Raw genomic sequence first — 26686 nt, forward strand, 5'->3', positions numbered from 1 at the left:
TCTTAATTGGGGTAAAATACATAACAGCATGAAATTTACCATCTTAACCGGTATAAAGCATACTGCTTCGTGCTGTTTAATACCTTCACATTGTTGTGCAACTGTCCGTCCCCTCTCTTTATTCCAGAACATTTTCATCACCTTGAAAGGCACCCTTGGATCCACCAAGTGGCTCCTTCCCACTCCTTCCCACTCTCAGCCCCTCATCTGTTTTCCATCTCTCTGGATTTGCCTCCTCTGGATACTTCCTCTGAAAGAGTCACACAGTCTGTGAGCTTTTAAGTCTGGTTTCTTTCCCTTTTTCTCACTTTTCAGGGTTCATCCAAGTTGTAGCACACATCAGTGTTTCATTCCTTGTTGTGGCCGAATAACGTTCTGTGGTAGGACGTACCCCCGCTTACCCTTTCATCTGCTGATGGACATTTGCATTGTTTCTGCCTTTCGGCTGCTATGACCAGTGCTGCTGTGGACATTCACTACCAGCTTTGTTTGAACACCTGTTTCCACTTCTTTTAGGTGTAAATGCAGGAGTGGAATTGCTGATTAGAATTGGCTCTTCAATGTTGAACTTTTTAAGGAAACTCAAGAGTTTTGCTTTTGCCTGGCTCAGAGATGCCTGGGGGTTGAGTCCTTGGCCCCGGGCATGGCGCAGCCTGAGGTAGGAGAGAGGATGGGAGAAGCGCCTGGGTGGCTCGGTGGGCTAAGTGGCTGACTCTTGATTTCAGCTCAGGTCGTGATCTCAGGGTCCTGGGGTGGAGCCCTGCCCCGAGCATGGAACTCTTTTAAGATTCTCTTTCCCTCTGCTCCCTTCCCCCTTGCATGTGTGCTCTCTCTCTCCCTGAAAAAATTGAAGAAAGGGGAGAGGGTGGGAAAGAAAATCAGAAGAGCCAGAGGCATGACCAGCGTGGCCTTTTTGCTAGGACAGTATGACCTTAAATATAAGACATTATTATGATGATTAAAAAAAAGACGTGGCGTCCGGGTGGCTCAGTAGGTTAAAGCCTCTGCCTTCGGCTCAGGTCATGATCTCAGGGTCCTGGGATTGAGCCCTGCATCCGGCTCTCTCTGCTAAGCAGGGAACCTGCTTCCTCCTCTCTCTCTGCCTGCCTCTCTGCCTACTTGTCATCTCTGTCAAATAAATAAAATCTTTAAAAAAAAAAAAAAGTATGAGATACATTTTTATAAAAAATCCAGATAAGTAGCACTTGTATAAAAAAATTCGTTTCCCCCAAACCTGTTGTCCTGTTGCCACAGTTTGCTGTGTATACTTCCAGACCCAGACTTACTTGTGTTTTTTTATAATTAGGAAAATAAATCTATTTTTATTCACAAGGAGGAAAAATGAATCCTAGATTATGCCCATATGAACTGCCCAGTAAACAAACGTTATAAGATTCCCCCTTTGTCCCTTCTTTTTCTTTTCTCTCTCTCTGTAACCCTAGTTCTATCATACTTTCTCTTCTGGACCGTGAGCCTCATCCTGCCCCTTGCTGACTACTTCTAGGAAAAGCTAAGGGTGACACGTCTGTTTCTTAGGGTAAAGTTCTGACTTCTAGGATTTTGTAGGTGAAGCCGAATCCTCTGCTACCCTTCATCTCAGTACCCTCCTCCCCAGGAGAGGGAGGCATCAAGCAAGAAGGTGGTCACGTGCCCTTTTTGCAAGACACTGGTCCCCCTATGGAGCAGGGTCCTTGAGCCCAGAGTGAATCTGCCATGCTGTGCTACGTGTACCCGGAGAAAGGCTCATTTTCCTACTGTACATTTTTATTTATTTTTATTTTTTTAAAGATTTTATTTATTTGAGAGAGAGAGCATGTGCACAGGAGCAGAGGGAGAGGGAGAGACAGGCTCCAGCAGACTTCACATGCTGAGCTCAGAACTCAAGACGGAGCTGCATCCCATGACCCTGAGATCATGACCCAAGCTGAAACCAAGAGTCAGATGCTTAACTTTCTGAGCCACCCAGGTGCCCCTTTCCTGTAGATTTTTAAAATTAGAAATGGTATATTTACTGGGGCAGTGAGATCCAGAGAATAAAGTAAAAAACATGTTGCCCATCCCACTTGCCAAAGATAGCTTCGTGGTAGTTTCTTCTGTCTTTTCCAAAACCGAGCTGGTATAATTTTCAGAAAAGTTGTGTGCATGTACAGGCACATGGTTCTCATGATTCAAAGATTCTGTACTTGAGAATTTTCCTATTCACTAAAATTTATTTGTAAGCTCAAAAATCTGTATTTACAGAACTTGGGCGGTCATTTGAGGACACGTGCAGTGACCCCGTACACCCTGTGCATGTTCGCAACTGAGGTCGAACAACGCAAGGCTCTGGCTTCTTGTTTTCAGCTCTTGGACCTACAAACGAGGGTCCTTTTCTCTGTTTAGTGCCACACTTCCTCGTTTTTGTGCTTGTTGGTGGTTTTACTGTCCTCAAGGGACGCCTTGGTGGCTCAGTCACTTACGCGTCTGCCCTTGGCTCCGGTCATTAACGCAGCGTCCTGGGATGGAGTCCTGCTTGTGGGATCCCTGCTCAGTGGAGAACCTACTTCTCCCTCTTCCTTTGCCTGCTGCTATACCTGCTTCCGTGCTGGCTGTCAAATAAATGAATAAATCTTTAAAAACTTAAAAAATAGGGCGCCTGGGTGGCTCAGTGGTTTAAGCTGCTGCCTTTGGCTCAGGTCATGATCTCGGGGTCCTGGGATCGAGTCCCGCATCGGGCTCTCTGCTCAGCGGAGGGCCTGCTTCCCTCTCTCTCTCTCTCTGCCTGCCTTTCTCTCTACTTGTGATCTCCCTCTGTCAAATAAATAAATAAAATCTTTAAAAAAAAACAAAACAAAACAAAACTTAAAAAATAATACAGCCCTTAAGGAGCTCCTGGCTGGCTCAGTCGTCTGAGGGTCTGATTTCAGCTCATTTCAGCTCAGGTCCTGATATCAGGGTTGTGGGATCGAGCCCTGCCTCGGCTCCATGCTCAGCGAGGAGTCGTCTCTCCTCTCTTTGTCTACCCTCCCCACAAGCACATGTGCTCACGTGCTCTTCCTCTCCGCCCCCCCATAAAATAAGTAAGTGGATCTTTTTATAAAAAACAAATAAATAAATAAATGGGCCCCAAGCATCACGCTGTCTATCATTCCTGAGCACAAGGCTGTGATGTGTCATACAAAGAAAACAATGTGCTGGATCAGGTTTGTGTGGGCGTGAGTTCTCATGCTGCCGGCTGTGGGTTCGGTGATAATGAATCAGCAGTCTATTGACCAGAAATACACCGGTTCGGCATTGATCGATGGATGAAAACATGACAGAGGCTCAGAGGAGCCTAAGGCTGTATGTGCCCTGGGAAGGTGGTTCTGTGTTCGCTGGTACAGTGTCCCCAGGGCCTTGATAGAACACAGCTTCTGTGAATAAGCAGAATGAGCTGTGTCCGTACGCAAGGGGGTTAGTACCAAAAACGCGTTCTTGGTAGTCCATCAGGGAGCGTCTTTCCTCTCGGTCTGCAGGGTTTACCTTACTCTCGATCGATCGCAGAATTCTCTGTGTCATAAACACTGCCGTCTGTGGGATGACTCCTGTCGGTGGACATTTCAATTGCTGTCCATTTTTTTCACTACTATAAATAAACAGTATGACAGCAGCACTCCTTTTGCCTATAACTCTGCCAGTGTAAGTAAGTGTGTCTGTGAGAAGACTGCCCCACGGTGCCGTTGCTTTGGTCAGAGGTGTGTGCACTCTGTGCCTTTCAGATTCGGATGGGTAGTCCTAAATTGCTTTGCAGAGGCTTTAACTAACAGATGATGAGATCCCTTTTTTCTTAAATTGAGCTTAATTTCTGGGAGCCTTTGGAACCACGCTTCTCCACCTAAATAAACCACCAGAAGAGCTGCAGTGTCCCTCCCCTTTGCTGGCCCCTCACAGGTGTCTACTTGTGGCTTTTCTTCTGTGCTCCCAGCAAGGGGTGCATTCATGTCCCACCTGTCTGCCTGTCCTGTCCAGCATGCCCAGATGAGACATGAGCTCCCCAGACCCAGTGGATTTTAAGACTCCTTAAGCCAGAAATCAATAACCTCATCTCTTAGCAAAGGTCCAGATAGAAGCCATTGCCTGTCTAGGGCTTATGCTCTGGACCTCAGGAAATTCTAGGAGAGGCCCTTATCTCTCCCAGTCAAACACCTTCACTCCCCCTCAGTCACCCCTGCTTTGATTACTTAGCAACTGCTGCTTCTTCCAAGCAGCTTCTTTGACAGCAGGGCAAGGGGGGTGGGATGGGGTCTCTGTTGGAGATCTGGAAACTTGAAAGCAGTGTTAATCCCTCCTGGTAGACAGGAGTGAAGGAAGGCCTGAGGAGGTTAAGCACACAGCTCTTCCCCCAAACTGGGAATGCTTGAGATGCCTCTAAGGCACTGATTGTAGCCAGCAGATGCAAAGGGGGCCATTTTCCCAGGTGTCCTTTTTTTTAGGTGTACTTTAGACAAAGCTTAAGATTTATTTACAGGATTAAACCTTTGGAAGGAAAGAAATATGGCTGCCTCCCTTGGCAGGAGGTAATTCGTGTAAGGGTGGTTAGTAGCAGGGGCGCCTAGGTGGTTCAGTTGGTTAAGCATCTGCCTTCAGCTTAGGTCATGATCTTGGGGTCCTGAGATCGAGTGCCACGTCAGGCTCCCTGCTCAGCAAAGAGCCTCCTTCTCCTTCTGCCGCTTCCTCTGCTTATTAGCTCTCTCACAAATAAATAAATAAAATCTTTTTAAAAAATACAAAATAAGGGGCGCCTGGGTGGCTCAGTGGGTTGAGCCGCTGCCTTCGGCTCAGGTCATGATCTCAGGGTCCTGGGATTGAGTCCTGCATCGGGCTCTCTGCTCAGCAGGGAGCCTGCTTCCTTCTCTCTCTCTCTGCCTGCCTCTCAGTGTACTTGTAATTTCTCTCTGTCAAATAAATAAATAAAATCTTTAAAAAAAAAACAAAACAAAATAAATTGAAAAAAACCTTTGAAAAGAAAGGTTGCTAGGAGGAGTACTAGCATTTCCTCCCTGCCATGGCCTTACATTTCAGGAATCGGGATGGCTTTGACATTCCACATGTGCATTTCATGTGACAGCCATCAGTTATTTCCTCCAGAAAGCTGCAGCAACATCGATGTGCATCTCCTAATCAGTGGCATTTCGCTGGCAGCCACACAGCATGGGGCGCACTGGAAAAAATGGCCTGTCTCATGAGGGTCACACCAAGTACATCTGGGCCCACGGCTCTGATGTTGCAGGGAAGTGAGTGAGGACATGGTGACTTTTTCCATTTCCTGTTCCCATCTCTGCAGGCTGGCAGGCTTATTTAGAGCTATTTTCAGGGAAAGGATTCTGGGTGATGTGTCGGTCAGAAAGCCGACTGGGCCAGAAACTCAGAAATGTTGTTTGCTTTATAGCAGGTTTAGTGCTCAGGCCTGTTGGTCCAGGGCCTGAGGTTCTGGGATCCAAGTGGGGTTTTGGGGCGGGGGGTTGTGTGTGTGTGTTTGGAGAGAATAAGGGAGGAATCTTAAGATGCATGGGTTAGTTGAAAATGGGAGTGTTAGGAGCCCTTGACCCCCAACATGGGCAAGTCGCTCAAAAAACATTTATTTGACTCTGCTGTATACCAGAAGTTGTGTATCTGGGGAGGCGGTGGCAAACGAAATATCTACAGCCCTTGTCACTGAAGATAACTCAATCCACACACATGATACCTACTATGCGCTGAGCCTGGGGTACCGTGGGGCACAAAGCAGATCAAGTCCCCGTCCTCATGTTGCTTAGGATCTGAAGGCATCTCCCAGAGAAGCAGCCTTCAAGCCAGGGATTACCAGCAGGGCTCTGGGCACCTGCCCAGCCCAAGCCAGTGGCCCTTCTAAGAAGATCTAAGTGTCTTTACTTTCAGGAGAATAGCCTGGCCTACGTCTTAGAGGGAAAAGGACCAAGATTGACGTCAGGTGCCTGTCTGATCTTCCACATTTACCTGCAGCTTGGCTGCTGGGAGCTGAGTGTCTTTCTTCTCGTTTACTTTAAACTTCAACCCTCTCTGGACGTGTCTTACCATACTTTGTCGCCTGTTACATCCAGGATTGCATTTACATATTCTCCTGTTAATGCTGAAGTGAAGAGGCAGACCTATGGGGTTCTTACTCATTGGGCCGCTCCCCACTGGTAGAGCCACCGCTGAGTTTCCAGAGCGTTTGCTCTGCTGGTCCCAGCAGCCTGCGCTTTGCTGGGAACCCCCACCACCACCACCACCTAGTCAGCGTGACTCAGAGTCCTACCAGCAGGGCAACGTCCACTTGTTTTAAAACTTTCAGACCCAGCCCATTATACCCTTGGGTGGGGAGATTAGAGATGAATTTTTTTTTTTTTTAAAGATTTTATTTATTTATTTGACAGAGAGATCACAAATAGGCAGAGAGACAGACAGAGAGAGAGATGAGGAGAAGCAGGCTCCCTGCTAAGCAGAGAGCCCGATGCGGGACTCGATCCCAGGCCCCTGGGATCATGACCTGAGCCGAAGGTAGAGGCTTAACCCACTGAACCACCCAGGCGCCCCAGAGATGAATTTTTTTTTAAGATTTTATTTATTTATTTGACAGACAGAGATCACAAGTAGGCAGAGAGTCAGGCAGAGAGAGAGGAAGAGAAGCAGGCTCCCTGCTGAGCAGAGCCCGATGCGGGGCTCGATCCCAGGACCCTGGGATCATGACCTGAGTCGAAGGCTGACGCTTAACTGACTGAGCCCCCCAGGTGTCCCAAGGTGATTTTTATGTTAGTTGTGTTTGCCTGGATTTTCAAGATTGTCTTAAAGAAGTATCTCTTGCCTCTTCCTCCTGAGTGTTTAATTACAGGCATGTCAGTGTCTAGACAGGAAAAGTGTCTTCTTTGTCACCGACATGTTGGGGTTCCTGGAACTCTTCTAGGAAACTGTGGGCATTTGTAAAGCAGATTCACACTGAGATAGTCTTGGACTAAGGCAGAATCATGTTCTGGAACCTTCTTTGGCAGTTATTCTGCTGCTTCTGGCTTCTATGGTCCCATCAGTGGCATCCTCTGAGAATTTTAAGCTGGTTTTTTTTTTTTTTTTTTCAGTGGGAGAGTGATATTTCTTCTTTGTAGAAAATTAGAAAATAAACGATCAAGATTAAAATAAGGGGCTGGCTAAGTTGGTGGAGCTTGCAACTGTTGATCTGAGTCGTGAGTCTGAGCCCCGTGTTGGGTGTGGAGCCTACTTAATTAAAAATAATAATAATAAAATAAATTACTTGCAAATTCACTACATTATTTTTTTCTGTAATCAAAATTTGGGGGTGGAGGGTAGATCCTGGCCCCAGTGATCAGGGAAGGGTAATATGTTGTTTATATGCCAGGCAGGGTTTTGAGTTCTTTGCACGGGTTTACTCATTTGATCCTCAGAACAATCTTATAAAATAGACCGTTGGTGGTTAGGTGACTTGCCCGAGGGTACGGGCATCTCCCCGAGTCCTTGCTTTCAGCCACCACACACAACAGCCGCCTTTGTCCTATAGCTAGCTGGATGGCTCCCTTCCATGGCCGCCCCCGGGAAGACAGGCCAGCAGGTGGCGAGGTTTGCTAGGAGACTCCTGGCTCTCTTTGTGGAGCCTGCGGACCCACGTGTTGGCTGACCGGGGTGAACTCCTCGGTCTTCAGGACCAGGTCTCTTGGCTGGAAGCCGCTCCCCTTCTAACCTGGAGAGACGTGGCCGACGTGGCCGACGTGGCCTCCCCTCCTCCTTCCCCCTGCTCCAGCGGAGGTGCCGGGACCCCTGATGTCCACACCTCTAGCCCTGCAGGCCAGGAGGACTCGCTCCTGGCTCTCCCTGCAGCCACAGCGCCATCAGGCCTGGTCCCGATCGGCCCCCTGCGAGCTGGTGGGGTGCATTCCGCAGAGCAGCGACCTCTGTTACTGGAGAGAACGCTGTCCCTCTGCAGGAAGCCCTTGCTCAGCCGCGGCCCCAGTTGCCAGTTGTGTCCCTGACAAGGGGCCTCTCCCTCTGCCACCCCGGCTCTTAAGTAGTCAGGGAAATAATTCGTGAACCAGAGTGCAAAGGAGCCCGGGAATTGCCAGAGCCACTGTGTGACACCATTGTACCCGTGGCTCCCTTCTGAGACAGGGAAGTCCTCGCAGCCTGACAGGAAGCCGGTGTGTGACCCAGCTGGCCACATGCCACCTCTGACCTGGGAGGCCCTTTTTACGATTTCCTCCTGAAGAGAACAACCACCCACAACCTCCCCTCTTGTCTCTGGTTCCAAAGTAGGACTCGGGAATTGCCTCAGCCGGTCAGAAATGTGCTGTCATTCCTTCCTTGGTTTGCTCATTCATTCATCCTGCCGGTATTTGAGCCCTGCTCTGTGCAGACTGGAGACGCAGCCATGGGTGGAGCAGTCTGCTCTGGGGGAGGAGGGAGACAGGTGCTGAGAGGAGGGACACAATGTAAAGCAGCTTGTGGACGGGGCCAGATCTGTTGTGTGCTCCACTGTCTCTGAGGCTTGGTGCCTGGGACACATATCCGTGTGGAATGAGTCCTCTTCAGGGACAGGGACTGTAGACATTGCTGCTACTCACAGTCTCCCTGGGGCTGTCAGCCACTGTAAGGATCTTTCTTTGCCTCCTGAGCAAGGATGAAACTCACCCAGGCCTGGTCCCAGGTGCACCTTCATGCCAGGTCTCCCAGCTGGCCCCAGAGACCAGAGGGTTTTTCTCCAGGACATTCCTAACCTCCAGATCTCTGCAGCAGGTCAAGGGCAGCAGAGAGGGAGGGGACGCTCCCTGCTGCCCGCCCCTGCTGTGGGCTTCACAGATGCCTCCCTTTAGCTGGAGGGTTTTCCTGCTCCGTCCCTGGCTTTTTCTCTCCCCTTTATCAGACCCTGTCCAGAAACCAACCTGTCACTGTCCCTGTGACTACAATTGCACAGTTGGCCCCAAATCGACAGAAGTGCACCGATAGAGCAAGGACCAGTGTTGGTGGGGCACCGGACACCTTTCCAGAACACTGAGCTCTCACGTCACCTTTGCCAGAGTTCCACGTCAGTTATGCCCGTCACGGGGGCCAAGATGTTGAGACTTTGTGAGTGGCTGGGCCTCTGTAGAAGCCGGGGGAGTCACCATCAGAGTCATCATCGTGCCCTCTCTGCTGCTCCACCAAGCAAAACAGCCTTTGAGAGGGATCTGTCCTCAGAGCAGTTTCCTGGCTTCTCCATCAGTCACTTTGCTCAAAGTCTGTCTCCCGTGGCTCCTGAGAAAGACGGTGCCTGCCGAACCTATGAACGGTGTCCCTGAGGGAGACAAGTATGAAGCCCCCTTCTGGCCTCCAGTAACTACAGAAAGCCAAGGAATTTTTTTAGTGGAAAAGCTGTTTTGGGTGGGTGGGTCGGGGTGTGGTCCCTTATTACAGAAAGTGTCCCCTGTAGAGACGCGCTCTTCCGCATCAGTCCTGTCATTGGAAGAGGAGAGTGGGTCCTGTGGAGCGTACACATCTTCCATGGAAAGGCTCTGGGTTCGGAGTGCTAACTAAAGCAGAGGGGGGATGAAGACGAGAGTGTGTGTGCAGAACAGGGCCTTTAGCTGGGGAGAGGGCAGGGCACAGCTGGCCTCCTGCCTGCATCCACCATGCACCCAGACAGCCGTGGGATAGCAGGGACCCCGTGACTGTGAGATGCTCTGGACTGTGGAGCCATTTATTCATTATTTAAGGAAATAAATTTGGGGGCACCCAGATGGCTCAGTCATTAAGCATCTGCCTTCGGCTCAGGTCATGATCCCAGGGTCTTGTGGTCAAACCCCACATCAGGCTCTCTGCTTGGCGGGAAGCCTGCTTCTCCCTCTCCCACTCCGCCTGGTTGTGTTCCCTTTCTCACTGTCTCTCTCTGTCAAATAAATAAAGCCTTTTTTAAAAAATTAAAAAATAAATAAATAAATCTGTATTAAGTTTCTGCGGGATGCTGTGCTGGGTGAAGGGGCGCTGTGATGTTCTTAGGAGACACACAGGAGCCCTGCCCTCCTGGATCAGATAACCAGATTTCCAATTTTCCTCTGTCCCTGACCAGCTGGGTGGTGGGAACAATGGACTCGGTCCTTCTGAGTTCCTGATTCCAAGTGGAAGACACTCCCAGCCCCCAGGCTTACTACTGGAATGCACTGGGAGACTGGCCCTCCCCAGCGGCTGCCTGTGTTTCTTGATGTGGTGGAACCAGGCTTACAGCAGAGAACCAAACGCGGCGGTCCCTGTGCTCCCAGAGCTCAGACCCTGGTGCGTGCGCATTCTGCCTCTTTTGCTGGCCAGCTCAGTGACTGGGAATTCCTTCCCCTGTAGGGAGGACCCATCTGGGAAAGGCTGTGGGCCCCAGACTCCCCTTTGCCTCCCTCTCTGAACCTTGGAACTTCCAGCCCCAGAGTGGAGTTCAAGGTCACAGTCCAGGGGAAGGAGGCTGGAGCCAATCTACGTCCAGCACAGCTGGGCCAGTGGTATCGGCAGCCGAGGTGGGGGAGGGTTGTTGGAGGGGACCTTTTATTGAGTTTATTTTTCCCCTTTCTCAGAGCCTGTAAGAATATGGCTTGGGGCACCTGGGTGGCTCAGTCGTTAAGCATCTGCCTTTGGCTCAGGTCATGATCCCAGAGTCCTGGGATCAAACCTAGCATTGGGCTCCCTGCTCAGTGGGGAGCCTCCTTTTCCCTCTGCCACTCCCCCTGCTTGTGTTCCCTCCTTCACTGTCTCTGTCAAAAAAAAAAAAAAAAAAAAGAAAAGAAAATCTTAAAAAGAAAAGAAAAGAAAATGTCTTGTAGCGCTCCTACCAAATTTGGTTCATCTGTACCTCTCAGGACTTTAGAAGAAGATTGCAGATTTGGGGTGCAAAGGATGAATACCATGTTCTGTAACTTACAGAGCAGCAGTTGCTGCCGTTTATGGGTGCTGTCTATGCCCGAGGCCTAGAGCCAGTCACCGTGCCCGTGCTGTCCCGAGCCTCCCTACTACCACTGTTGGCGGTCTGGGTTTCCTGATGATCACACCAGTTGTATCTGTATTATGGGGGCAAGGATGGAAAACTGGCACCTGAGCCTGAACTTAGGAGACTTTTAGGGAGGGCATTCCCAACCTGTTTCCAGTTAGGGCCTTCTTCAAAACCTGGGCTCTCTCTGGTCACAGAATTCTCTGCTTTCATTAAATATTCTCAGCTCACATTAAATATTTGCCCCTTCTGGTGGCCACTTCTTTGCCCTCATAGGAAGGAAGAATCTGTGGAAGAAAGAACTAACAGCCAAAAGGTCCGCATTCAGCTTGGTCCTGCCCGGGAACTCATGGGCCTGTGCTTCTACCCCTGGGTACCGGGGAAAGCTTCCCTTTGGGCTTCTGCTACCTCTACTGCCCAGCCCTTCCCAGTCACCTCCGAAGCTGTTGGGCCCACCCAGAGGGCCAGGTGAGACTGGGAAGCCTCTGGAGTGGCTCTTTATCCCTCAACGTTAGCACCCTACAGAGTAGGACAGAGGGCTTCTGAGGGGTGTGGCGTAGCCATGGGGGTCTCATTTCCTAAGCTGATTTTGTTCTCGTTCTCAGATGACAAGGTGGGGGGGCTTTAAAATAGGAGAGTGGCCCTTCTTGGGGAATAGTAGCTTTGCCTGTTTTTAAAAGCATGCAGTTTAGGGTGTCAGGGTGCTTCAGTCCCTTACGCGTCTGAATCTTGATCTCAGCTCAGGTCTTGATCTCAGGGTCGTGAGTTCAAGCCCTGCTTTGGGCTCCATGCCAGGTGTGAAGCCTATTTTTAAAAATATTTTTAGGGGCACCTGGGTGGCTCAGTTGGTTGTTGAGGGTCTGCCTTTCGCTCAAGTCGTGATCCTGGGATCCTGCCCCACGTGGGGCTCCCTACTAGGCAGGGAGCCCGCTGCTCCAAACTCTACCCTCCCCTGCTTGTCTGCGCTCTCTCTGTCAAATAAATAAATAAAATCTTAAAAAAAAAAGAGAAGAACTGCATTTCTTTAGGTAGGAAGGGGGTCCAGCTGTTTAAAACCTGGTTCTCCTTAGCCAAGAAACTGGCCTCAGATTGGAACCTAGGTCTAGCTCCTAAATGAATCTGTAGACAGGCATCTTTTTTTTTTTTTTTTTTTAAGATCTTATTTATTTGACACAGAGAGAGAGATCACAAGTAGGCAGAGAGGCAGGCAGAGGGGAAGGGGGAAGCAGAGAGCCTGATGGAGAGCTGGAGCCCAGTGCAGGCAGGGCTCAATACCAGGATCATGACCCGAGCCAAAGGCAGAGGCTTATCCCACTGAGCCATCCAGGCGCCCCTGTAGACGGGCATCTTGCTGGACCTGAAGGACTGACTGGGGCGGGACGGGGGGTTCACAGGGAGCAGTGTGTCAAGCCACCTGCTTAGTCATGGATGAGCGGCCCTATGCCTGGATATCACAGATGGTGCCCCACTGACGTTTTACAGAATTCTACTCTGCACGTGCACTGTTTCATATTGGAATTTTTCTAAAGGCCGTCGAAATGTTGATGATTGTTGGAGGTAGGTAACATCTTCTTGGGGGTTCATTATAACATTTCTCTCTTTTTGGTATATTTAAAATTTTCCAAAATAAAACATTCTTTCAGCTATTAAAAATACTGTGTCTCTTGGCCCTCATTCAGAAAAGTCAGGAATTCTGTTTGCCCTGCTTGAGGCTTGTTTGCTAGGACCTTGGGTGGAAGAAGAAAAGCCAGGCTTTGGAGGAGTCAGTTCGTAGAGACAGAAAATAGAATGGTGGTTACCAGGGGAGGGGGGAGCAGGGACAGTGAGTTACTGTTTCATGGGGATACAGTTTCAGTTTTGCAAGATGAAAGGCGTTCTGGTGATTGGTTGCACAACAGTGTGAATGTCTGGAAGACTGCTGAACTGTGATGGTTAAAATGGTAAATTTTATGTTATGTGCATTTTTAACACGACAAGCAAAAATGCTATTAAAAAAAAAAAAAGGATGGGACGCCTGGGTGGTTCATTCAGTTAAGCCACTGCCTTCCGCTTCGGTCATGATCCCAGAGTCCTGGGATCAAGTCCCATGTCGGGCTCCTTGCTCAGCAGGGAGCCTGCTTCTCTCTCTGCCTCTGCCTTCTTGTGCTCGCTCTCTCTCTTTGACAAATAAATAAAACAAAATCTTTTTTTAAAAAGGGGGGGGACATGAAAAGCTGGCCTGTGAGGGTCCCTTCGGAGGCTTGCTGAATTGACAGCTGTCTTGCCTCTGTGGTTGATTAGGCCACTTGGCTGGACTCACTGTGGTCAGCACGGTAATTGTGTGACCTGCGTGGAATGGCTGCGGCCTTCCAGGTTGTGCACCAGCCCCCAGAGAAGCGGGAGGAACCGTCAGCCAGGTGTGCAGAGGGCTCTCAACAGCATTCTTTGCAGGTTCCGCTGCACTGAGGGCTCACGTGCTTCTCTGCCTGAGCTCCAGACCCAGGGTGAGTACTTGGGGAATGTTAGGATTAAAAAAAAAAAAGAAGTCTTTAAAAGTATGTCGATAAGGTTCCCCCGGCTCACATTTGGGCGGTGTGACCATCCAAAAAGAAAAATGTAGATGGGGCATCTGGGTGGCTCAGTCATCAGGCATCTGCCTTCAGCTTGGGTCATGATCCCAGACCAGAGTCCTGGGATTGAGCTCGGGCCTGCATCAGGCTACCTCTTGCACCCCCTGTGCCAGTTTTCCCTCTCTCTGTCCAATAAATAAACAGATAAAATCTTTTTTTTAAAAAAAGAAAGAAAGTAAAATGTAGATAGAGTGATAGAATTGTTAAAAATTCTTTTTCGGGGGTATTGGGGTGGCTCAGTCCTAAAGCGTCTGCCTTCTGCTCAGGTCATGATCCCAGGCTTCCTTCCCGGGGGAGATGTGCTTCTCCCTCTCCCACTCTCCCTGCTGTGTTTCCTCTCTCGCTCACTCTCTGTCAAATAAATAAAATCTTCTGTTAAAAAATACTTTTTCAACCCCAATGTAATTATTTGTTCAGGAAAGACTCATTTGTGGATGCCAAAGCATTGAGTTAGGTTGTTGGAGGACAGGATATTCACGGAGTCTGATGGTGCCACCTCACAGATTCCTTACTAATTTCACAGGAAAATGGTACCTTTAAAGTGGAGAGAACTGGTGTCCCCACCACCTTAACCAAGTGATCTAATGTGGCATCGCTATTGCTGGGACAAACTGACATGATGTAACTCCTGATGGGATCCGGTAAGAAGCGACAGAACATGGCCTCTGTAGTTTCCTTACCCAGCCTGTTGGGTGCTGAGGAGACAGTCCAGAATATGGGGCGTAATTTTTCTTTTTTCTTTCTTCTTTTTTTTTTTTTTTTAAGTAAGCTCTAGGCCCGACGCGGAGCTTGAACTCAACCCTGGGGTCAAGACTTGCGTGCTCCACCACTGAGCCAGGCAGGCATCCCCAGAACGTGGACATTTGAGAAGAAAATGGGTGCAGATTCACCCAGAGTCAGTGTCATGCAGAGCAAAGGATGGAACTAAACAGATGTAACAGGCACCATGTGTGAGCCTTGTCGAATCTGGATCCAGAAAAACAAAAAGTTCCAAAAGGCATTTTGGGGACTGTTGGGGGAAAGTCAGATGTGGATCGAATATGAGAAAATGCTGTTGCAGAGGCACCTGGCTGGCTCAGCCAGGAGCCTGCAACTCTCGGTGGAGGATGGTGCGTTTCAGCTCCCTGTTGGGTGTGGGGCCTACTTCAAAAAAAAAAAAGAGAGAGAGAGAAAGGAAAGAAAATGTTACTGCATTAATGCTGATGTTTGTAGGGTTGGTAATAACGTTATGATTATGTAGGAAAATGATGTCAGGCATGGATGCTGTCCAGGGGTGGCATGTCACGTCTGCAGCTTGGCTAGAAATGGTCCCTCCCGCAAAACCAGTGTGTGTGTATACACACACACACACACACACACACCCCTCAAATGTGACTCAGAGTCAGCACTTGGTAAATCTGGCTAAAGGGCCATTTGTGTTCATTGTTAACATCATTTCATCTTTCCTGTGGATTTGAACGTTTTCCAAATACAACGCATGTTGAAGGAGTCATAGTCTGTGAGTGTGTGGCTCTGATCTGACTTGGAAAGACTCAGACGTTTGTCCCTCACACGTCCCGTGGGACCTGCCTGAAGAGTTCCAGGCATTTGGTGTCAATGCATTTTGTCGATAAGGAGCAAGCGGCTGAGTGGCTGCGCTCGGTGGCCGAGGCACCCGGGACAAAGGGCTGGCGTGCTCTTGCGCTCTCGTGGTGGGAGGAGGGGAGGCAGTGTCCGCCAGGCACGTGCGGCACCAGGAAACTCATAAAATCTTTTCTTGGCCACAAACTGTCTCCTGTTGGGGAGTAGCTGCTCAGCTGGGGTCTGCCGGCCAGCCGCGAAGAGCAGGAACTATGAGGTCACTGCTAGATGTGCAGCGAAGTTCTCTGAGCTTTTGCTCTGACAAATGTCAGGTCCAGAGCAAACTCACTGAGGATTCAGACCCCGCTCTGCCTGGCCCTGGCCTGCAGCAGCTTCTCCAGCCTGGGGAGCAGGTGAATTCAGATGCCTTAGTAATTCATGGCCCCTTCCACTGGAGGGTAATCCTTTTGGGCCTGGTGAGGAGGGAAAAGGCAGAGCTCTGAAAGGTTTGAAAAGCTCTGAGGGCAGGCAGGAAACTAATCTCATTGAGCACAGCTGCCGGTCAGAGCAGATTGCTGGGCGAGGGTCTTAGCACCACCCCCAGGTTGATACACACTTTAGCTGGGGCTGTGACCTTCACGGTGCCACCCTCTGCTCTGGGGAAGAAATAAGCCCTTGTATCCCCTGAGTGTCTGTGAACAGAGTTGGCTTAGTTCAGCACAAGGTTCAGGGAAAACATCACAATTTTGCAAAAATATTTTCTCTTTCTTTTTAAATTGCACAAAGATAGGCTCATTGGAGAAAAAAATTAGGGGATGCAGGTAATCTGAGAGAATCAGAGGACAATTAAGATGGCCTAAAATTCAGCTATTAAGAGAATACCATTCATCTTTTCAACGAATATTCATGGGGCAGTTACTACATACCAGGCAGTGTGCTGGGACCTGGAGGCAAACTGCAGATGGGTCACACGAGATTCTTGTCCTCACGGGCTTCAACCTATTTAATGACCTATTGGTTAGGTGCTAGTCATTAATATTAATAGTTGATACTAAGTAGTCTGAGCATGAGAAGTGCCTTGATGACATCCGGTGGCCTCGGAACTTGGTACCAGAGAACGCATGATAGGGTGAGTGAGGGGTGAGTACTCCCAGCTGGAGGAAGGGTCCCCTGCTTAGGGAGGGTGTAGGGGGCTGGCAAGGTCTCGTCAGCCAGGCCCCACCCCAGGATTTCCAGCCATACAAGCGGCTCTTGCCCCTTGGGCAGCATTAACCTTGCTGTTCCTGCTTGAGTTGCCCTTGTGTGCAGGACAGGGGAAGGTGTGCGCCCTGAAGGTGGCACCCCGCCAGGCTTGGGTCCTGACGGTAGAGCTCCGGAAGGAGAAGGTCTGGGCTTGCCGTCAGCTGTGGAGGGGCCGCTCTGCCGTCTCGGCTCCTGCCCGGCAGAAACCAGGCTTCGTGTCACACCGTCTTTGCCTGCGTAGTGGCCTCCTTACGGCTCGCTGAGAAGACAGAGATGCTTGCTTCCCAGAGGCCGTGTTTCATTTCTCAGGGACATTTTTTGAGGCCTGCCTGAGAGATGCATTATATCTGCTATAAGGCAGCCTGAAGTGGTTCCTCGCTTCTCTCTCCTGAGAAGGGTGGAAATCTGATGGGAACTGGGTCACGAGGAGCTCACTGTGGTGCACAGGTGTGTAGATGGTTTGTTGTGCTTTTAATCGGCGCAGACAGACGCGTGCTTTCTGAGCTCAGCAGGCTGCCCCGTCTCTCCTGACACTCACTCAGCTGTTCTGTCTGCAGTCAGCTTGGGTTCAGAGGCCACAGGTGACCACGCTGAGGCCAGGCTCGGGAGTCACTGTGTTGTGAGGGTCAGGTGGGACGGGGACTGTGGTCAGGGAAGGCTTCCAAGGGGCAGGGATGTGGGTGAAGGACAGGGAGAGAGGTTGGCAGAGCGAAGAGGGGAAGGGGAAGAGTGCCCCAGGCAGGGGGCTGTGTAGATGAAGGCTGGTGGGCGACCGGGGTTGGGGGTGGGGGGTGCTTCAGAGAAGGGCACGGACGGAGCCACAGCCAGGTGTGTGTGGTTTCTGCAGGGCTCTATGGGTTAAGGCTGGGAGGCCCGTGGCGGCCCCACCTGCAGAGCCTCCCACCGTGCAGGCCGCCCCTGGAGCTCCCCGCCCCTGCAGAGTGCCAGGATTGCTGTGTAAACACCTCAGTTCCCTTGACCCTGGAATGGGGTCACTGAGGCTCGTGTTTAATGTGTTTGTGTCTAGCCCCATGCAGCTCTGTTTCATGCCGTTTGTTTCCAGGACCTTCCGGTATTTATTCATGGTTCCTTCGGTTCCTTCAGTACCTTCTGAGCTGTGTGACGTGCCTGTGTGGGGGGTTTCACATCTTTTTGCCGCTGCCATTTGATAGGAATATATCGCAGTTATCTGTTCCTGCCAAACAGATCTTGCCTACACTCGGCGATCTACACAGCAATGATGTGGGTTGCATGCCTGGCGTTTCCTCTGCCAGTTTCATCCGCGCTCATTCATCCAGCCCCGGAGGGACGCGGCTGGAAGGGCTCATTTGTGTGTCTGAGAGGTGGTACTGGCTGTTGCCTGGGTACCTCTGTTCTCCTCATGGCCTCCCCACCTCCAGCAGGCTAGACCTGCACTCCCAGCATGGCACTCCAAGGGAGGAAGGAGGAAGTCCGTAATGTCAACCCACACCCATTTTCTCTAAGATATAATTGACATTTAACGTTGTATTAGTCTAGTATATGTGCTGCTGAAGCGAGCACATCGTTGTATTATTACATAGTTATTATTACACAGTTTCATGTGTGTAAAAACCAGTTGATCTATGTATGTATTGTGCAGTGATCCCCAAAGTAAGTTTAGTTAACATCTGTCACCTCACATACAGTTTTTTTTCTAGTGATGAGAATTTTTTTATTTTTTTATTTTTTTTAAGATTTTATTTATTTATCGGGGGGGGGGGGGGGGAGAGCGAGCACAGGCAGACAGAATGGCAAGCAGAGGCAGAGGGAGAAGCAGGCTCCCTGCCGAGCAAGGAGCCCGATGTGGGACTCAATCCCAGGACGCTGGGATCATGACCTGAGCCGAAGGCAGCTGCTTAACCAACTGAGCCACCCAGGCGTCCCGATGAGAATTTTTTAAAAAAAGATTTTACTTATTTGAGAGAGAGAACATGTGCGAGAGAGCACAAGCCCCGGGAGCAGCAGAGGGAGAGGGGAAAGCAGGCCTTCCCACCGAGCAGGGAGCCTGATGCGGGGCTCCCTCCCAGGACCCTGAGATCATGATCTGAACTGAAGGCAGAGGCTTACCTGACTGAGCCACCCAGGTACTCCTGGAAGTTTTTGCCTTTGGACCACCTTCACAAGTTTCCCCCACCCCTGCCTCTGGTAATCACCAGTCTCTTCTTTGTGATTATGGTCTAGCTGTTTGAGATTCCACATATAAGTGAGATCATACATTATTTGTCTTTCTCTTCCTGGTTTCTTTGACTTAGCGTAATACCCTCAAGGTTTATCCGTGTTGTTGCAAATGGCAGGATTTCCTTCTTCATAAGGCTGAATATTATTCTGTTGTATATAAAGACCAAATCTTTATCTGCTCATCTGTCAGTGGACACTTGGGTCATTTCCCTGTCATGGCTATTGTAGTCAGTGCTGCAGTGAAGGTGGGGGCATGGATAACTTCAAGATAATGTTCCCTTTTTGCCTTTCCTCCCTTTCTTGTCTTCTCCCATATTCCCCACCTACCCGTCTTTCCTAGGCTCACCTCCCAAGCAAACCATTTCTGAGGAATCCAAGCTAAAAACCTGTTGACAGGGCTTAAATCCAGTGCTGAGGGGATGGGGAGCCATTGTTGGGCTTTTCTACATGGGGGTGGGGGGACAGGGTCAGATTTGTAAGGTCATTCTGACTCTGGCTGTCTGACCCCTGACCAGTCCTGAGATTGAACTAGTGAGGGCCAGACGGGATTGGAGAGAGGGCTCCCTTATTTCCCACGCCCTCGCTACTGTCGCTAACGGCCACTGAGCACCTCCTGTGTTCCACGTGCTGGCCTGAACATGTGGTGTGCACATCCTCATCGTCCCTGACAAGCTTTATGAGGTTTAGTTTCCATTTTACAGAGGAGGCAGCTGAGGCACGGAAAGGGTGAGACACCTGGGCACGATCACGCAGCTGGAAGTGATGGCTTGGGGAGCCAAGCCCTAGTGTGTCAGATCCAGAATCTGTGTTCTTGGTCCCTTGGCAGTAGGTAGCTTTCTGTCCTCCCTGCCTGCACTGTCCAGGCACTTGAAGGTGGATCTTTACCTCTTGGGGCAGGCAAGTGCCGTCTTCCAGTAACCTCTGCTTCTCTCGCAGGTAAGTTTGAGGATAGGGAAGACCACGTCCCCAAGCTGGAGCAGATAAACAGTACAAGGGTCCTGAGCGGCCAGAACTTCACCCTCACCAAGAAGGAGCTGCTCAACACGGAACTGCTGCTCCTGGAGGCCTTCAGTTGGAACCTCTGCCTGCCCACGCCTGCCCATTTTCTGGACTACTACCTCCTGGCCTCCGTCAGCCAGAAGGATCAACACTGCCACAGCTGGCCTGCCACCTGCCCCCACAAGACCAAAGAGTGCCTCAAGGAGTACGCCCACTACTTCCTAGAGGTCACCCTGCAAGGTGAGGCCCGACGGCCGGAACTGTTCCCCTTCCCCAACCACACAGAGGCATGTCCACGCACGGAGTCCTTACTGAGCAGAGCCCATCCACCCAGAACTCTCCTACTTCACAGGGGTCCACAAGGGGCGGGCAGTGGGTCTTCCAGCATTACTGATACTGTGTAACGATAAATAGCAGCTTGGATACTGGCGGCTGGCACCCTACTGATGTACTGATCACCTGCTAATTTTTCTTATGATCATTAGGTCTTAGGTCATTCCAGAAGAGCTGTCATTGTACAGGTAGGGTGGGGGAGGGGTAAGTTTTAGTAATAATGTTTAACAATAAAGTTACCCTGTTTGGGGACATTATTTGAATGGACTCGTCCCACTGTCTTAAAATCCAAGTATCTTGGTATCTTAAAATACCAGGTCAGAAATACTGTTGATACAACCACCCCTGATAACCCGCCCCAAACCAAAATGGTTCCGAGTAACAAGATCAACAATTAGGATATCAAGCATTAGTGGAGCATATACGGTGAACCAGGCCACTTATTTTAGTGCTTTGGGTTATATGATGTCATTGGAATTTCCCAGTGACTCCGCATGAAAATCACTCTGTTATTCTTGTTTTACAAATCTGTTTCCTCCACGGGTGCTCAAGAGGTGAAGTAACTTACCCAAGGTCATTGCTAAGATTTGAATCGAAGGAGTCTGGCTCTGTGCCGGCTCCTGTCACCGTAATGCCACCTGCTTGACTCTGACTTTAACAGGCCGACGCCGAAGTCGTCAGAAATGATAAGCAGTGTAAGAACGAGGGCACAGTCGTCCCCAGTGTCCTTCATGAAAATCCTGGGCCTCTGAGGAGTTGGCCTTTGCACATGAGAAGGGCCGGCTTCCCCGTGGTGCCAGACATGTTAGTAGGACACTAAGATTCATTTCACGCCGTATCCGTGTACCAAAACAGCTCATGGATTCCTTACATACGTGTAGTTTTGATTGGCCAGTCATAGGTCCGTCGAGCTGAGGGTGGGAGAAGGTTCCTCAGTAAATGGAAGTCGGGTGCTAGTTTTAGTTCTGAGTACCAGATGCTTATGGCTGTTCACTCATTCAGCAGGTTTTTATTGAGGCCCTGGGAGCCCAGAGCAAGGTTCTGTGGTGCTGACTGCCATGGTTCTCTTTCAGATCATATTTTCTACAAATTCCCGCCCTCTGTGGTTGCTGCGGCCTGCGTTGGGGCCGCCAGGATCTGCCTTCAGCTTTCTCCCTACTGGACCAGAGACCTACAGAGGATCTCAAATTACACCCTAGAACATCTCAGCACGTGCATTGAAATCCTCCTGGTGTAAGTTCCACCCCCTGATCTTTCCGTGTTTCTGGAACTTCCAGGCACTTATCCTCGAGACCCACGTTACACAGTTTCTCAGAGTCAGAGGGTTGTGGTGGCTCCCCTAGGCAGTGTCTCCCGTAAAGTGAGCCATGGTGACAACTGATAGAATTGAGGTTTGCAGAAGTGAACCTTCCTGTTTTGGGTAGCTCTGGGTTTGCAGTGTTAAGGTCAAGGGGTGGGGGAGAAGAGAAGCTGTGTGTGCATACCCTTCTGAGTGTCTGGGCTGTGTGCTCTGAGCCCCGGTACATCAGTCAGCCTTATGGATGGTTACACTGAATGATTACACTCGTGATAAGCTACTTTCCTTAGACGTGGCCACAAAGCTGACCTCTTAGCCAGCTAAGCTCAGAGGGGCTTAACATAAGAGGCCTCAGTGGGAATACTGGGAAGGACATACTGGGTGTATCAGAGAAGGTGCGTAAGGGCAGCATAGATCCATCACTATGAAACTGGTATTGAAGGAGGAAGCGTTCAGTGGTGACCTCAGGGAGGAGACAGAGAGAACTGAGAAGTCTCCTGAGCTCACCCCTTTCCTCTTTCGCCCAACAGGTGGCAGCATTTGCTAGATGCTGGCCCCACTCACCAAGGGGCCAGGCCCCCTCCCCGACCCAGAGCTGCCTCCCAGCCTCCTGGTGAAGGAAGCTTTGCTGGTAGCTGGCTGCCTTTGTGTTGTTGTTCCAAGCCGTCCACCCTGCTCCCTGGACCTTGTTTTAAAATCTGTGTTTGTCGAAGGTGCTCAGAGCCAGAGCATATTGTCTGGTCTGAATGCAGATAGGTGCCCCCAGATTTGCAGCCACCAGCCCTGCCTCTTCACCATGGTGGTGGCTTCTGGGATGCCCAGCTTCTCAGATCCAAGGCCTCCCTGTGCTCCAGTCTTAACCTGAGTCTCTGTTAGATTAATGGAATTGTTATTTCAAGAAGCTTTATGGGAAGCTTTTTTTTAAGATGGAAATAAACCTGTGGATCCCCTTTTCAGAAGGTGAAACGTAGGCCCCAAGGGTGGCTGGCTTGAGATCTGTTCGGGGGTGCCTCGAAGGCAGAGGTTTTTCTCATCAGCTGCCGGGCCATCCCTCCTGGAGCTTGCGCTCAGCAAGGGGCCGGATGGTAACCCGGAATTTATCATCTGGTCGGGTTGACTGCTGAGATGGGCCAGTGTAGTAGCTTAGAGGACAGTGAGGCTAGTCTCCAGGGGCCAGAAGGGGTTTCCGTAGGAAGCAGATCCGGGCTTGGTCTGAGGTCTGAGTTTCGTCAGAGAAGAGCGGGGACGGCCCTGCGGGCAGTGAGCATGGGCTGGGCGCGGCCGTGGGGTCACAGCACACAGATCTCGAATTCCACTTAGGGGCTCACTCAGGGGTCTGCTGCTATGGCTTTTGACCTCAGGTCTCACCCAGGTCCTCTCCTTTCAGAGCCTATGACAACGTCTTCAAGGACGCTGTCGCAGTCAAGAGCCAGGCCTTGGCAGTGGTGCCCAGCACAGCCCCCGCCCCCACCCAAGTGCTGTTCCAGCCGCCCGCCTACCCCACCCTCAGCCAGCCGGCGACGCCGGGCCTGGCCTCGTTCCAGACCCCCGTGCAGGACCTCTGCTTGGCCTATCGGGACTCGCTGCAGGCCCACCGCTCCGGGAGTCTGCTCTCTGGGGGATCCGGCTCATCCCTCCACACCCTGTACCCTACCCTCCAGCCCCTGGATGTGTGCCCCGTGTCCCTCCCCGCGCCCCTCCGCGTGCAGATGGCCATCACAGCTGAGCCCAGGCACTGCCTCACCACCAGCTACGGAAGCAGCTACTTCAGCGGAAGCCACGCATTCCCCACAGGCTGTTTCGACAGATAGGGCACCTTTGGTCCACACAGGGAGGCCTTGGAAACTCACCTGGGCAGAGGAAGAGGACACAGTTCAGGGGAGCTCAGCTGAGTGAGGCAGCGGGGAAGCCGTCCCCACAGAGCCTCGCTGACTTCGAACACAGAGGGTTCATGTTCTTTTTAATGAAAGCCAACAAAAGAGCAAAATAGTCAATGCCATCCCTCCCCCGAGTGAATTCCTCTGGAAAACGTCTTCCACATGTGCAGCTGGGGTGCAGGGGGACGGCTCAGCCACAGTCCTCTGGAGGAGGGACCTGGTGGAGTGAGAAAGACCTGGTAAGAGGCCAGGAGACTGGACACCGGTCAGTCCACGAGCATGTCTGGTGTCTGGCATCAAAGACTTTATTCCTTGCCGGCATCGGTGACACTGAACAAGGAGGGACTGCCTGACGTGTTCTCAGGACCCCCGGCAGATGCCGAATTCGGTGCTCTTTCCCTGGCTCCGTACAGAGGAGCCTGCGTGTGTTTTTGCCTGAGCGTCTGCCTTCTAAGGCACGGTGGGTGGTTGTCTTGCTTTTGTTGTTAAATCTAAAACCTTATTTGGCTTTTTAGATATTTCACCCACTGCTGCTTCCCGAAGTGACCTAGCTTTCTGTTCAGTAAGATATCTTGTTTACATACTGTATCAGGGATTTTATGATACTTGAAAATTCCTTAGGAGAAGAAAAAGGTAGATTGCCACACTGCCTGTCGCACGCAAGCTGTAGGTTTGAACCCAGCTTGTAACAGCAGAAAATGCGTTTTCAGAAGCATGTGGTTGGGGAAAGCCAGTTTCCAGGCTCTCACTTCCAGAAGATTCCACGTCTTGGATGCTGTGTTCACCTGTAGAACTTCAACAACCACCCAGAGGAAAAAAGTGATTGAAGGGTAGACAAGGGTTTACCACGAACAACCCCCACCTCCCTCCACCATGGGCTTAATGGTGCACGAGGTTAAACCCAGCCGTGGCTTTGAGTTTGGCTAATAGGGAAGGATAAAAATGTGGGTATTTGCTTCATGCCAGCTGACTTGGGGAGTGGGCTCGTGCATGGGTATATGTCACAACCACTGAAAGGCAAGCGATTGGTTGGATCGAAAGCCAGTATTTGGGTCCCCGCCGCAATTGGGCTCTCAGGAAGACTCCTGTAACCATGTGCAATATGTTTCTATTCTGACTCATGGCTTGTGCTCATTGTTTTGTTTGTTTGTGTTTTTGCTTTTTTTTGGTTGGTTTGGGGTCAGGGGGACACAGTGTTCACCCATCAGAACTGGGAGGTGCAAAGAACCACAGAAGCAGTTTTTGTTTGTTTGTTTGTTTGAAGAAGAACCCATCTCGGTTTTCTTGGCTTACGAGCCAGTCCAGGAGACTGGCTCAGGGCCTGCCAGGGAGGCAGCTACATGCTGCTGAGTTGGATCCGAAGGTGATTTCCAGAGCGAGTGGAAGCTTCCACATAGAAGCAGAATAAGAAGAGGTGACGTGGATAAGGGCGCTGCTGCACCTTTGTCACTCGAGTGTGGGATAACTACACGTTCGTTTGTTGCTTTTCTCTTTTTCGTTTGCCAACCTCCTTCTATTTATGTGAAACTGGTTTGGATTCCAAGTTAATATGTCCATCTGTTCTGGGACTGGGGCTTGTGAGGGGCCCCCCAGTAGAGCTCCCAGCCAGCCCAGCAGCAGAAGGCGGCATCCTGCAATAAACATGTCACCTGCTCTTGGTCTCTGTTCTCTTCCTGCCCTTGTCCTCTCCGCCAGCCCCCGGGGGTGTCTTCCCTCCTGCTGGGAAGTTGACGGGGGGTCAGGGGGATGGGGTAGGTGTGGGCAACATGAGACTGGCCGCCGTGGAGCTGGGTGCTGCCCCCCGAGTTGGAGCTGGGCCTCCTTGGGGACACCCATGGCGGAAGTTAAGGTTGGACACCCCAGCTCTACCAGTACTGGTCACAGTTCTCTCTCCACAGAAACGGAACCCGTGATATATGTAGCCAGAGGGATGTGTTGTAAGGAATTAGCTCACCCAGCTGGAACTGACAGGTCAGGAACTGTGGAGGACAGGCCAGGAGGCTGGGGTCCAAAATGTGTGGGGCAAGCCAGAAACTCAAGACTTCTGCCACAGTCTCTGGGGAGAACTCCTTCTCCAGGGGACCTGTTTTTGCTCTACAGCCCTCACCTGACAGCATGAGCACACACACACACCCGCCATGTGCACACACGGAGAGTAGTCTCCCGTACTTAAGGCTTACTGATCGGAAGGGTCTCAGTCACATCTACAAAATGCCTTCCCAGCGACACCTGGACTGGGGTTTGACTAAACGGCCGCGCACCGCAGCCTGGCCAGGCCACCACGTACGACTCACCACAGCCACTTGCTGGCTGTCAGGAGGCAGCTGCCTCCACAGCCCTGAGCCTCCATCTTCTCACCTTTTGAAGCGGGGGTGATAACACTCACCTCGGAGGGTTCTCCTGAGGATTAAGCGACGTAATGCATGTCAGAACCAAACATGAAGTTATCTTCAGGATGCACCATTGTCTTATATGCCAGTAAGAAGAATTAAAGGAAAACCTGCCAAGTAGACCAGGGCACCGTGTTTAAGATACTGCTGATGAAACACTGCTGTCAGGAGGGTTACAAAGTAAAAATTTATGTACCATAGAGTCGATGATGGAATTTGCTGTCAACCTTTCTGGGGATGCGGTGTAAGCGTGGCGCTGAGTGGTTCTCACAAAGCACGGATGCCTTCAGTGAGGATGGGAGGTGTAGAGAGATACATGTTCAGGGCATGAGGCTGAGGTCCAGCCCCCGTAGCTGTTTGGGAACCACGCGTGTTGACAGGGCAGGGCAGGGCTGGGGATAGGACTCCCCACCTGCTGTGTGCAGGCCAGGCGAGGCAGGAGGCTCTAGGTTTTGGGGATTCGACAATAAGGCAAGTCATGGCTCTACCAAGAGCACCCACTTCACTATCCCTCTGTCTTTAGGCCTCAGTTTCTCCACCAGTTACTTTAGAGCTGGTTGAGTAGTGTGGTTTTGGGCTCAAGAAGGGGACTGAGCCACAGAGGTCCTGGGCTCCTGCCCGCCTTTGCCCCGAGGGATCCTCTTGTACTTCTTCCACACATGAGCTGTCCATGTTGGATTTGATTCGTGCCCATGCTGGGCAGTAGTTCGGAAAGCTTGAAAAAGCGCAGAGATGCATTGAAGGCCCCTCTGGGGCTGACCTGGTTCATTCCAGAGATTTTCAAACCCGAGCAACCTGCACACTGGCATGGGGCATTCTCCAAGAGGAGTGGGGTCTGGAGATCTGCATTTCTAGCTGGCTTCCAGGTGACTCAGACGCATGTTTTCTCTGACATTCCAGCAGAGGACTTCACACAGGGCCTGCTTTCTGGCCCAAAAGACAGAGGAAGGAAACCGCATGCCTGTCTGAATTTCTGAGCCACCTGAGTTCTTGACGTAGACCTTGTTCCATCTTATTAGTTCTTTGTTCTATGCAGTATTTCTTTTGCCAAGCCGTGTGGAGGCTTGGGACATGCAGATGCATTTTCCAAGGAGAACCTGCTTCCCTTTAGGTTTAACATCGTAAATGCCTGGATTTGCGTTGGGGTCAAGGTTCCACTTCCTCATGCCTTTTGGGTTCAAACTCCGCCCCCCGCCTCTTGTTCTGCCACCAGCATG

General features: G+C 50.8%; 1 protein-coding gene across 3 annotated transcripts in view; it reads left to right on the forward strand.

Moving 5' to 3' along the window:
- Nucleotides 1-24732, forward strand: part of CCNJL (cyclin J like) — a 53648-nt gene extending 28916 nt beyond the window's left edge. For 2 of the 3 annotated variants that reach the window (XM_032337136.1, XM_032337137.1), the window contains 3 exons: nt 19510-19812; nt 20979-21138; nt 22590-24732. In XM_032337136.1, the coding sequence (XP_032193027.1) occupies nt 19510-19812; nt 20979-21138; nt 22590-23013 (887 nt within the window). In that variant the 3' untranslated portion in view covers nt 23014-24732. Of the gene's footprint in view, nt 1-14233; nt 14686-19509; nt 19813-20978; nt 21139-22589 lie in introns of those variants that run through there. The other variant, XM_032337138.1, reaches the window with a different exon arrangement.
- Nucleotides 24733-26686: the final 1954 nt, after the last annotated feature.

The sequence above is a fragment of the Mustela erminea genome, chromosome 3 (assembly GCF_009829155.1).
Source record: "Mustela erminea isolate mMusErm1 chromosome 3, mMusErm1.Pri, whole genome shotgun sequence".
In the NCBI taxonomy this organism is placed as follows: Eukaryota; Metazoa; Chordata; class Mammalia; order Carnivora; family Mustelidae; genus Mustela; species Mustela erminea.